This window comes from Marmota monax, unplaced genomic scaffold (genome assembly GCF_021218885.2).
Source record: "Marmota monax isolate L192 unplaced genomic scaffold, Marmota_monax_Labrador192_F-V1.1 WCK01_AAM20220418_F8-fsc00277, whole genome shotgun sequence".
In the NCBI taxonomy this organism is placed as follows: Eukaryota; Metazoa; Chordata; class Mammalia; order Rodentia; family Sciuridae; genus Marmota; species Marmota monax.
The window spans coordinates 1,426,712-1,438,774 of NW_026694513.1; the positions used below are offsets into that span (position 1 = coordinate 1,426,712).

A 12,063-nucleotide genomic window follows, 5' to 3' on the forward strand; every position below is an offset into this window, starting at 1 on the left:
TTGTAGCCTTTTGCTATTATCTCTCTTTTTGAGCCCCATTGTCCTGCCCCTTGTAGCTTGTGTGCTGCCCTCGTGTGGTTCACTATACTAAGAACTTTATTTTTTTGTTGTTCTTCCCCCATTATGTTATTTTTCCTTTTTTGGAGCCTTTTCCTTTAGTCTCCAGTTTCCCAAACTGTGTGCTAAGGTGCCTGGAGCATCAGTGAACTCAGGCTTGAACTATTAATTTAAGCTACTTTACAGTTTCAATGTCAGATACCTACATCGCTTTCTATAACATTCTATCTTTGTAAAGCTATGTTTTCAAAGGATGCTCCGCTGAAAATCAACTACTAATTATTTGAAAGTTGGTGTGGAATAGGAACTTATTGGTAGTGTTTAATTGAATTCTGAGGTTTGAGAAGTTGTATAGTGCCTAACAGACATTAAATTGTAAGAATAATAATACTTATTAGGTTGTTTGAACATGCTGAAGTATTTCTTTTAGTGCAGGGATGTCATGAAAAAAATTATTAAGATTCTAAGAGCTCCTTGATTGGAGACAGTTTCGGAACCTCTGTGTTAGTATTTAGTTGGCTTTTCTGATACAATTATTGATACAAAAAGCCAGGGCCAGTTGATCATGGCTTAATATATTTCCTCTCCTTTTATATCATTATAATTTCTGCTCAGTTCTTTCACTTTAAAACTAATTCTGTTGCTTACTTGTCATTACAGTCACTTACTAGTTTTTTCATTACTGGTCTGACACTATTTCTGATCATCTCCTTAAGCTGAATATGATCCAAATAAAAATCATCATCTTATACACCTGCCTTACTTTGGATCTTGAATATCCCCCAAAGGCCCTTGAGTTAAAAGTTTGGTCAGCTTGTAGCACTACTGGAAGGTTGTGGAACCTTTGGGAGGTAGTGCTTAGTGGAAGAAAGTTAAGTTATTGGGGGCATCTCTCTTTTGGGGGTGGTTTAGAACCCAGGCCCCTTCTTTCTCTTTACTTCCTTGCTGTCATAAGGTGAACAGGCCTTCTCTTCCACATGCTCAGCATCACAAGTTCTGTCACCGTAGGCCCAAAGCAATGGGCTCAAGCATCCAAGGAATGAAACCATAAATCCAAATAAACCTTTCCTGGTTTTAAGTTAATTATGTCAAGTATTCTGAAAACTGAGTAACACAAAGCTAAAAATTTTCTTTTCCTGGTCATGTAGGCTTTAAATTAGGCATTATCTCTAAATTGGCTCTTCCATTTACCTTTTATATTAATCCATTCAATATAGCTATTAATTTTTTTTGTATATCACAATTCTACTTTCTCCCCTTCCCCACTTGAATCCCAAGACTTGTTTCAATGCTTAAAACATTGAACATTGTATAAGCTTCTCAAAATCTTGTCTCTTCCTCCGGCTTGTCCTAAGTAAAGTTATCATTATAATACTCCTTATTGTGGCATTCTCTTATTCCCATGTCTTAAGTGGCTTTTTTTTTTTTTCACCCATTAAATTTAACTTTGTTTTCTTGGCTTTTATGACATTCTATTAGTCTCTTCTCTGTTCAGTCTTTTGTCTAAGGATTCTCAGCACGTATTCTCTGCTGTAGATTGGCAAGTTAATTTCTCCATTTTCTGATAACAAGCTATGTTTGGTCTATCCTTTAACTTTTGCTTATGTTCTCCATCTTAATTCTACACCCTATTTCACAGCTACTTGTTATGGAACAACTGATCAGTGTGTCAGTCCCCTAATCTGGAAAATGAGAAGAATTATGGTACTTTTTCAACAGGATTATAGTAAGAATTAAATGAATTAATACATTAAAAGCTCTTAAGCCTAGCACCTTAAGATCTCCTTAAGTGTTAATTATTGTTATTATTAATTAATGCTACTATTATAATAATGAAATTCTATCTAATTTGTGCAATGGTTTCTCAGTAAATGTGTTTTTTTTTTTTTTTGGTCTCTGTATTCACATAACTTCATAGTCTAAGCACATCTTCACATAGTTTAATTATATGCTGTGTTTTGGTTGTTTGATAGTTATTTTCCTTGTCTTATATCTTTTCAGTTTTATTGTGTATTTTTTGAGGCATAGTACCTTAGGTTTAAAAAACACATAGTGCAGAACATATGGGCAATATTCAATAAATACATATTTGTTGTAAATTAAAAAGGGCTTTAATCACCAAATATTTACTAATAGCTGCACCATAAATAGTATTTTGCTACATCTGAAGGAGCTACAGAAAATATAAAATAGGTTCTTTTTTTCTGGAGACTTATGGTATAATTGGGGATATAAGATAAATAATAAAAGTTGTAAATATTCGAGACCACTTAGGGTTGAAGTGAGCAGAGAAGGTTTAGAGAGGAGAAAGACTCAAACTAGTCAGGATCTGATTTTGTGTAAGAGAAAGGAACTTGTGTAGGAAGTAATCAAAGATGAATATATATGACATTTATAGAGAACAGAAAATTTGACAGAAATGAAAGTTTGTGTGAGAAAGTAGTAAGAAATCAAGTTAAATGTAGATTGGAGTTGGTTTATGGAGACTTTAAGGATTAGGATGAGAAGAATATATTTTTCCCCACAGGTAAAGAAGAAGTTTTAAAAGTTTTAGATTGGGAAAGAGCTTTCTAAAATAAATATTTTAGGAAAATTAAAGTGGTGCCAGTACTAGTGTAGTATGAAATTGAAAATGAAGCGATGTAGGAAAATATTCTCTGCCTGAAATAATGCAGAATTGGACTTAGTGGAAATAAGTCAGAGTGGAGAGATGTCACAAGACTCTGTCTTGGACTGGATAAAAAAAGAGGATTTGGGGAGAGGAGTAATTTAAAATGACTTTGAAGTTTTGATCCTCAGTGGCAGGAAATCAGAGGGTTTTGGAACTATAAGACATCTTAGAACATTTGAGCCAGTTCATACATTTTGTGCATAAGAAATGTTGAGACCCAGAGAAATATAAAAATGTGTTTGATGTTACTCAATTATTTAATGACAAAGAAAGAACTAGAATTTGATTATGATAGTACTGACAAAATTGTATACATAGTAGTGAGTTGAGGTTCTATCTATAGTAGAGTCTATTTTTTGTATGTTGAGTTTGAGGTGACACTTGATAGGCAAGTGAAAATCTGTAGCCAGACATTGGGACATATGACTAGAACTTGGTAAAGAAATGAAGGCTAGCACTCTAGTACTCAGAACTGAGTGTGGATCTGGTATTTAGCCTTGGGAATTGTCTATAATTGGAAAGTATTCTCAAATTTTAACACATGTTGCCAAATTAATATAGACATGATTTTCTACACCTTTATTAACAGAATGTTTTCAGATGACTTGGTCTTTGCTAATTTGAAACATGAAGATTAGACTCATGATATTTTATTTCTTTAGCAGTACTTGAGTTGAATCCAGGGGTGTTCTACCACTATACTACATATTCAGCCCTTTTTTATTTTGAGACAGGATCTTTCTAAGTTTCTCAGGTTGGCCTCAAACTCATGATCCTCCTGCCTCTGCCTCTCTAGTAGTTGGGATTACAGGCATGCACCACCTTTCCCAAATCATTATAAATTTAATTTTCCCTTAATTCTTCTTTTTTTTTTGGGACCTGTATCTTCCAGGAATATGCTTTGCACATTCTTCTTTTCACGTTTTTAGTTCCTTTCTCCCTGAAAATAATGTTCTGTTTCTCATTCTTTAAATTCTTTTTTCCTTTTAAGCTCTAGCCCATGTTGTAATTGTTCTGTGAAACTTCTAAAACTTTTCCTTCTTTTTAGTAATCACAATCATTTTCTCCTTGTCAGTTTTACAGCACTTGAATTATTTATTTGGTACTTAAGCTGTGTGTTAACTGACTGGAAATCATAGATTTTTAAGAATAGAGAAAAACATTTGTAATTTAATTTATTAATTTTATTATTGAAGCCAGGAAGGTGTAATTCACTTGTCATTACTTTGTAATAATAGTGGATTAAAATTATTTTTAGATCTTTTAGTTTCCAGCTTAGTAGTGTTTTAGTCTGTTTCATTATTTGCTCTTGGGTATTATTGATCTGAGAAGTCAGTGTCTCTTAAGAGTTATAAAGTATATGAGTAAATTTTGATAATATTAACTTCTAAAAGTTTCACATTTGAGGTTCTGTGTTTCCATTATATATGTATAGGTTGATTAAAATTCATTATAATGCTTATTTACTCTTCATTAATTTCACAGCTTCCTTGTGTTCGGCCCTATTCTAGGCAATAAGAATGCAGTAGTGAATGAGACATCCAGTTTAGCACTTTTTGCAAATTTTTATTCTAGTGATATAAGACAATCAGTGAGCAAAAGAATAATCTAGCCTATAGTGGAAAAAAAATCAGAAAAGTAGTGCCTGCTTGGATGGTAGGAGCAGGGATTGGTGGAGAAGGAACATAAAAGAACTTTCTGGGATAATGATAATTTCTGTAGGCTTTGGGCTACATAGGTATGTGCATTGTTCAGACTCATTGAATACACTTGAGATTTGTACATTTCATTGTACATAAAGGGGAAAATCGTAAAAATAGAATAGATATAACTTACATGTGAGTTCTAAAGAATAATATGTTAAATATCCATTAAACCACATTCATTCTAAGAACTAGAATATTATCATTTATTTGCACTTACATATGTGATTCTCTCTAGTTATTCCTCTGCTTATCTCCAATTATTTTGTATTAAAATTCATTACAACTCTTACTTAATCTTTATTTATTCAATAACTTCCATGTGTAAGGCACTGTTCTAGACACTGGAGTACAGTAATGAACGAGACATTCATTTATTGAATTGGTTTGACATTGTGTTTTGCTTTTTTATTTTTTGACTCTTTAAAAAATATTTATTTTTAGTTATAGGTGGACACAATATCTTTATTTTATTTTTATGTGGTGCTGGAGATAGAACCCAGTGCCTCAGGCATGATAGGCAAGCACTCTACCTCTGAGCCACAACCCCAGCCCCTTGACTTGTTTTAATGTATATCTTGACCATGCACTTTTCATTTTTGCTTGTTTTGAGCTTCACAAAAATGGTTATTTTATAGCTTATAAGTCTACAATCTACTGTTTTCACTGCATTGTATTTCTAAGATTTATCCATGCTGTATAAAGCTATAGTCATTTATTTTAAAAATTGAAAATGTATTCTATAGTGTATACATATGTTTTCTAAAATCTTGATTTTTTTTTAAATTAGGCAAACATTTATTGAGTGCCTGTAGAATTCTAGGTTATGTTTGATGTGGTGTGATATTCATTTAACATCCTTTTTGTTCTAAACTCGTTTGAGTCATTCTAAAATGTAAAAAGTGATAACAACAACAAAAACACATATTCTAGATAAAAACAGATCAAGCTGAACATACCTATAGAATATAAATACAAAACAGAATAGGTTAAAGCCTGTGGTTTCCTTGTGTAGAAGCAGGTGCTGGGGTCCAGGATGATAAGTTTTACTGATAGCCATTGCTTTCTTCTATATGGGCTATTGGAAAGGGATCCTTCTGCCATATGCTGCCTGGTGCTATAGTTTTGGATGAGTTGCAGGCTTAGGAATTCTAGATGATGCAGAGTTTAAAACACCAAAATGGAGCCAAGCATCCCTGCTTTGTGATTGAATTTACATTGTATATGATGTCTCTTCCTGTCAGAAATTTTAACTTGTTGTTGTAAGACTTCATGTTATATATGGATAGCTAGGTTGAGGCAACCACAAACAAGAAGGGGTGATCACAGACTTACATGTGTTTCAGGGGTAAGGAAACAGTGCAATGAGCTTGCAAACCAAATTTCAAAATGCATAAAGAATTCTAATGCAAAGAAAGATAGTCAAAAAAATTGAAAATTGAAACACAAGCTGAATATTGTAGTGCACTACTGTTGTCCCAGCTACTTGGGAGACTGAGGCAGGAGGATCACGATGTTTTCTGGCATTTCTGGATCACAAGTTCAAAGCCAGCCTGGGAAACTTTGTGAGGCCCTGTCTCAAAATAAAATAAAAAGGGATGGGGATATAGCTCAGTGATGGAGTGCTTGTGTTACATGCACAAAGCTTTGGGTTTGATCCCCAGTACTACAAAAATATAAAAAAAAAGACTGAAACATGAATTTACTTATAAAAATTTTTAAAGTAAGCCTTTAATTGAAGTGTGACATAAGTGCATAGCTTGAAGAGTTTTCATAAGATGAACACATTTGTGTTAACCATTACTGACCATAATAGATTATTACCAGCACCCCAGTGGTCTTGTGTGCGTCTTGCACCTCCTACCAGTCAGTCTCCTTGTCCTTCCAAGGTGAACATTGTCCTAACTTTTGTCACCATGGGCACGAACAATTAAGGGATGTGCAAGAGAACTTGAGAGGCTCCCAGGGTTAATGAATAACTCTGCTAAGAAAAATTAGAGGTTATGATAAAAAGGTGACATTTGAATGCGTGGTTGCTGAGAATTTATCTGGAATGGGGGGAAAAAACAAAATCCTCAAGGCTTAAGGTTAAAAGTATATAGTAAATTTTGATTAAGATAAATAAAAATAAATCTACACCAATATGATTGCAAAGAAGTTATAAACATTGCTGTTAACAAAAAATATTAAAATGACTAGATGGAAAAACATAATTCTAATATGACAGCAGACTTTATATTTATATCAACAGATGCCGTAAAACAATATAGCAATATTTTACTGTGCTGGGGAAAAGAACTATAGAATTTTGAGAGTGAGGGCAAAATATTTTTTAATGACTACAACTTAAAAACCCACTGAAACTCACTGAAAAATCTACCAAAAGAGATATTTCCACAGGAAGAGGTAAGCCCAGAAGGAAGATTTAGAAGTCCAAAACAGTGGTGAGCACAAAGTGATATAATTCTAGCAAATTTGCTCTATAATACTAATAATTTATTTTAATTGACTTTTAAAAAATTGAACTAGTTTTGTTGATCTTTTCCATTGTTTTTCTAGTTCTTATTCATTTATTTCTGCTCTGGTCTTATTATTTCTTTCTTTATAACTTTGGGCTTAGTTTTTTGTTTTTGTTTTTCTAGTTTCTTGATCTATAATGTTAGGTTATTTGAGATCTTTTTTGATGTGTTTATTGCTGTTAACTTCCCTCTTAGAACTGCTTGGGCTGTATTTAATTGAATTTCTACAGTTAACAAGAGTTAATAGATTACAAGAAATGGTTTTTAAATTATATATTTTTGAACAAATTAAAATTCTTTAAAATTTTGCACATTCAGTTGCAGATGGACTTCAAAAATCTTGTGGTTTTATATCTGTTCCAACAATTGTCAGGTTTTTGTTTTATTTTGCCCACTGCAAGTTTCATGGGGTAGTATTTGAATAACAAAGCATCAACTCTAATATTTTCTCTAATAGAGTAATATTCTCCATATGAATATAGAATAAATTGAGTAAGTTGCAATGTACTTATTCAGTATTTTCTTTGTATCTGTATGACTTAGAGCGTTGCTCTACACATAGAAAATACTTTGAGTTTGTTTGATATTTTTCACATCCCTACCCTGCTGCCTATGATTATATCTGTGGGAAAGGTTTTCATTTCTATTCATGACTCTTCTAAATACCAATCTCATCTTTTGGCTGCCAGCTCAATTCTGGTATAATTACCCAATTAAATTTCTAAATGAAAACGTGCAAAACAGTAGTCCTTATACTTTTCACCTTCCAAAGTCAAGGCGCAATGTCCTTCTCACTTTCTTATTTCAGTTTATGGTTTTTACATATGTCCTAAGTTTGAACTCTGAACATCATCTTTTACTCCCTTAGCTCCCTCCATATGTAGTAGCATCAAGTCGTTTTTACATTACTTTTAATTCAGCTAATTCTTGCTCCTGTTTGAACTGCTGCAATAATTTTTTTAAAGTGTTAATTATGTCACCTTTCTAATTTGTTGTCTGAGGAATCAAGTTTTAATTCTTTGGCCTGCCATTTAAACCTTCCTTTCTTTAATTTTGTACTTATAAGTTAGGATTGCATTAATTTGCAAGTAACAAGATGTGTGACAGTAGGTATGTGATTTCTGGCACAGATTCAGCTGCTTAGGCCTGCTAGGTGTTTTATATTGGCCTTTCCTTCATGTCTGCCTCATGGTGTTGTGGTGACTGCTCTATCCTAAATTATGGTCAGATTCAGATAGAAAGAAGGTGCAGAGAAAAAAGCAAAAAAGATCATGCCAGCTAGGTCAGCCTCAAAGATGGTCCTCAAAGAACCATCCAGTAACTTCCACTTAAATCTCATTTGCTGAAACATGTTCATGTAACTGTCCATCTGTGGGTAAGTACAATTTTGGGGAGGCACTTAGGTATCTCCAATAAAATTGAGATTCTGTATCAAGGAAAAAAAATATTGATTGAGTAGGTCACAAACAGTCTTGCCACAAGTATGCATTTGTATTTTTAATCCTTTCCCTGGTGGTATAACTTCTCATACATTGCAATTCACCCCAGTAAATTACTGCATATGTCTTGTAGCTTCTTACTCTTTAGCACATTTAGTCTCTTAGAATATGTTTCTTCTTCCATTCATCTAAATACAATCCATTTTTCAAGGTCAGTTTTAAATCTTTTTAATGAAACTCATCGGTGATTCCAGCTTGAATGTTGGTGTTCTCCTGGAGACACCACTAAGCAATTGTCAGAGTAATTCAGTTGTTGGGTAGTCATGTTTCTTCTACTGCCTGTAATTGATTTTAATGTTTTTTTGTTAGTATTGCATATTTATATTATTATTATGATCTGATTTCTTGCACTGTGCTAAGGGCTTTGAGGGTCACTGCTGTCAAGAAGACTTCTTTGTGTATGAGGGATAATTTATTAATATCACTTCGATTTGTAATTTTTTTTTTGCTAATAGGGCAATGTTCTGAGAAAGACTCTGCATGGGAATGGCTTGCCTTATGATGACAGAAATGGAAACAACATCCACATCTCCTGTACATCAGAATGGTGATATTCCTGGAAACACTAATTCTCTAAAGCATATAGATCCAATTCTTCAAGTGTATCTTTACCATTCCCTTGGGAAAGCTGAGGGAGATTATCTGAAGTTTCCAAGTGGAGAGTACATTGCAGAAGAAATATGTGTTGCTGCTTCTAAAGCTTGTGGTAAGTATTAAAAATCAGCATTTTTTCTTTGTACTGATAGATCATTGCTTTGATTATGCTACTCCAATTAAGTGCATATGGATAATGCAGGTGTGTTTTAACATGCATAAAAAAGGATAACAGTACTAGAAGAGAATTTAAGGTGACTTTTCCTTGGGCTGCTTATAAATATTTACTGGGCATTTTTTTAAAGGCCATATAAGGTAACTAAAAAATTCTATTATGAAATATCTCATAACTTAATCTATTTTTTATTAGAGTATTTTAATTGTACATAGTAGTTGAGTTAATTTTGACAAAATCATACATGAATGAATTTTGATTTACTCTGTTTTAGTCCCTGGTGCCCTTCCTTTCCCTCTTGTCCTCCTTCCTCCTACTCTCTTTCCTCTACAGATTATTTATTTATTTATTTATTTATATTTGTTGGGTGCTTTATACATGTGCATAAAGGTGGAATTCACTATGGTATATTTATATATGCACATAGCATGATTTTGTTAAATTCATCCCACATTTCCCCCTCTCTTCCATCCCTCCTCCCTTCCTCTCTCTTTCTTCCATTCCACTGATCTTCCCTATATCATTATAATATCTGATCCCTGGCCCCCCACCCCCTTGTTTGTCTTATTTTTCTTTAGTTTCCACATAGGAGAGAAAACATTTGACCCTTGATTTTCTGAGTCTGGCGTATTTCACTTAGCATGATGTTCTCCATTTCCATCCATTTACTGACAGATGCCATAATTCCATTCTTTTTTATGGCTGAGTAAAACTCCATTTTGTGTGTGTGTGTGTGTGTGTGTGTATAAAGCTTTTGATTTATGAATGTTGATCTTGTATTATGCTACTTTACTGAATTCATTTATCAATTCTAGAAGTCTTCTGGTAGAGTTTTTTGGATTATGTTATTAGCAAATAGAGATAATTTGACTTCTTTTCCTATTTGTATCCCATAATTTCCTTCTCTTGCCTGATTGTTCTGGCTGGAGTTTCAAGAAGTGTATTGAATAGAAGTGATGAGAGTGAACATCCTGTTTTGTTCCTGATTTTAGAGTAAATGCTTTTAGTTTTTCTCCATTTAGTATGATGTTTGGTTTGGGTTTGTCATAGATAGCCTTTGTAATGTTGAGGTTAGTTCCTTCTATCCCTAGTTCCTTCAGTATTTTTAACATGAATGGGGCTGGATTTTATCAAAACCCTTTTCTGCATCTATTGAAGATGCTCATATGATTCTTATTCTTAATTCTATTTACATGGTGATTCGCAGTCATTGATTTGCATATGTTGAACAAATCTTGCATTTCTAAGATGAAACTGACTTGATCATTATATATTATCTTTTTGATATGTTTCAGAATGCAATTTGCTAATATTTTATTAAGGATTTTTGCATCTATATTCATCAGGGATATTGATCTATAATTTTCTTTTCTCGGTGTATATTTGTCTGATTTTGGTATCAGGGTTTTTCTGATTTTATAGAATGTATTTGGGAGTGTTTCTTTCCTTTCAATTTTGTGGATTAATTGAGAAAGAGTGGTGTTAGTTTTTCTTTAAAAGTCTGCTAGAACTCTGCTGAGAATCTATCTAATCCTGTTTTTTTTTTTTTGTTGAAGACTTTTAATTGCTGTTTCAATTTCATTACTTGTTATTGGTCTATTTAGGTTTTCTTTATCTTCCTGGTTCAATTTGGGCAGGTCATATGTGTCTAGAAATTTTTCAGTGTCTTCTATATTTTCCAGTATAGTGGAGGTTAGATTTTCAAAACAGTTTCTCATGATCCTTTACATTTCAGATGGATCCAGATCCAGATATAGGAGATGATATCTCCTGTTTCATCTCTAATTTTGTTGATTTAGGTTTTCTCTCTCTTTTTTTCTTGGTTAGTTTGGCTAAGAGTTTATTAGTTTTACTCATCTTTTAGAAGAATCAACTCTTTGTTGCAGACCCTGTGTATTTTTTTTTATTCTCTATTTCACCAATTTTGACTCTGATATTTATCATTTCTTGCCTTTTGATTTTGGAGTTAGTTTTTTTTTCCTAAGGTAGAGTGTAAGTTTATTTGGAATCTAGTTTTTAATGTAGGCACTCAATACATTTTCTTCTTAGTACTGCTTTTATTTTGTCACAGAAATTTTGATGTTATATCTCGGTTCTCATTTATTTCTAAGAATGTTTTGATTTCTCCTCATTTCTTTTGTGATCATTTAAAAGAGTATTATTCAATCTCCATGTATTTATGTGTTTTCTATTTTTTTGCTGTTGATTTCTATTTTCATTTTATTATGGTCTGATAGGATGCATGATATTATACATATATATTTTTTAAATTCGCTAAGACTTACATTGTGACCTAGAATATGGTCTATTTTGGAAAAGGTTCTATGCACTTCTAAGAAGAAAATAAATTGAACTCTTTTGTAGTGAAATATTCTGTAGATGTTTGTTAGGTCCATTTATTTATTATATTATTTCGGTCAGAAATATCTTTATTGATTTTGTTTGATACCTGTCTGTTAGTGATAAGGGTATGTTGAAATCATCCAGTGTTATTGTATTGTAGTCTATCCAGGATTTCATGTCAAGAAGTATTTTTTTTTTTTTTTTTTTGGTAATTAGGTGCACTGACCTTTGGGGGCATATATATTTATAATTTTTGTATCTTTGTTGTATTGTTCCCTTTGCTAGTATGTAGTGGCCTTATTTGTCTCTTCTTATTAATTTCTGATTGATTTCTGCTTTGTGAGATATGAGACTAGCTACTCCTGGTTGCATTTGTACTATATTTGTGTGAAATATCTTTTTCCATACTTTTATTGTCAGCCTATGAGATGAGTCTCTTTCAAAAAGTTGGATCTTTGTTTTAGACCATTCTGCTAATCTATGTCTTTAAATTAGGGACTTG

At 32.8% G+C, this 12,063-nt stretch overlaps 1 protein-coding gene across 5 annotated transcripts in view; it reads left to right on the top strand.

Moving 5' to 3' along the window:
- Positions 1-12,063, top strand: part of Jak2 (Janus kinase 2) — a 137,072-nt gene that overhangs the window by 2,727 nt on the left and 122,282 nt on the right. For all 5 annotated transcript variants that reach the window (XM_058571450.1, XM_058571452.1, XM_058571449.1 and 2 more), the window contains exon 3: positions 8,905-9,155. In XM_058571450.1, the coding sequence (XP_058427433.1) occupies positions 8,930-9,155 (226 nt within the window). In that variant the 5' untranslated portion in view covers positions 8,905-8,929. The remainder of the gene's footprint in view (positions 1-8,904; positions 9,156-12,063) is intronic.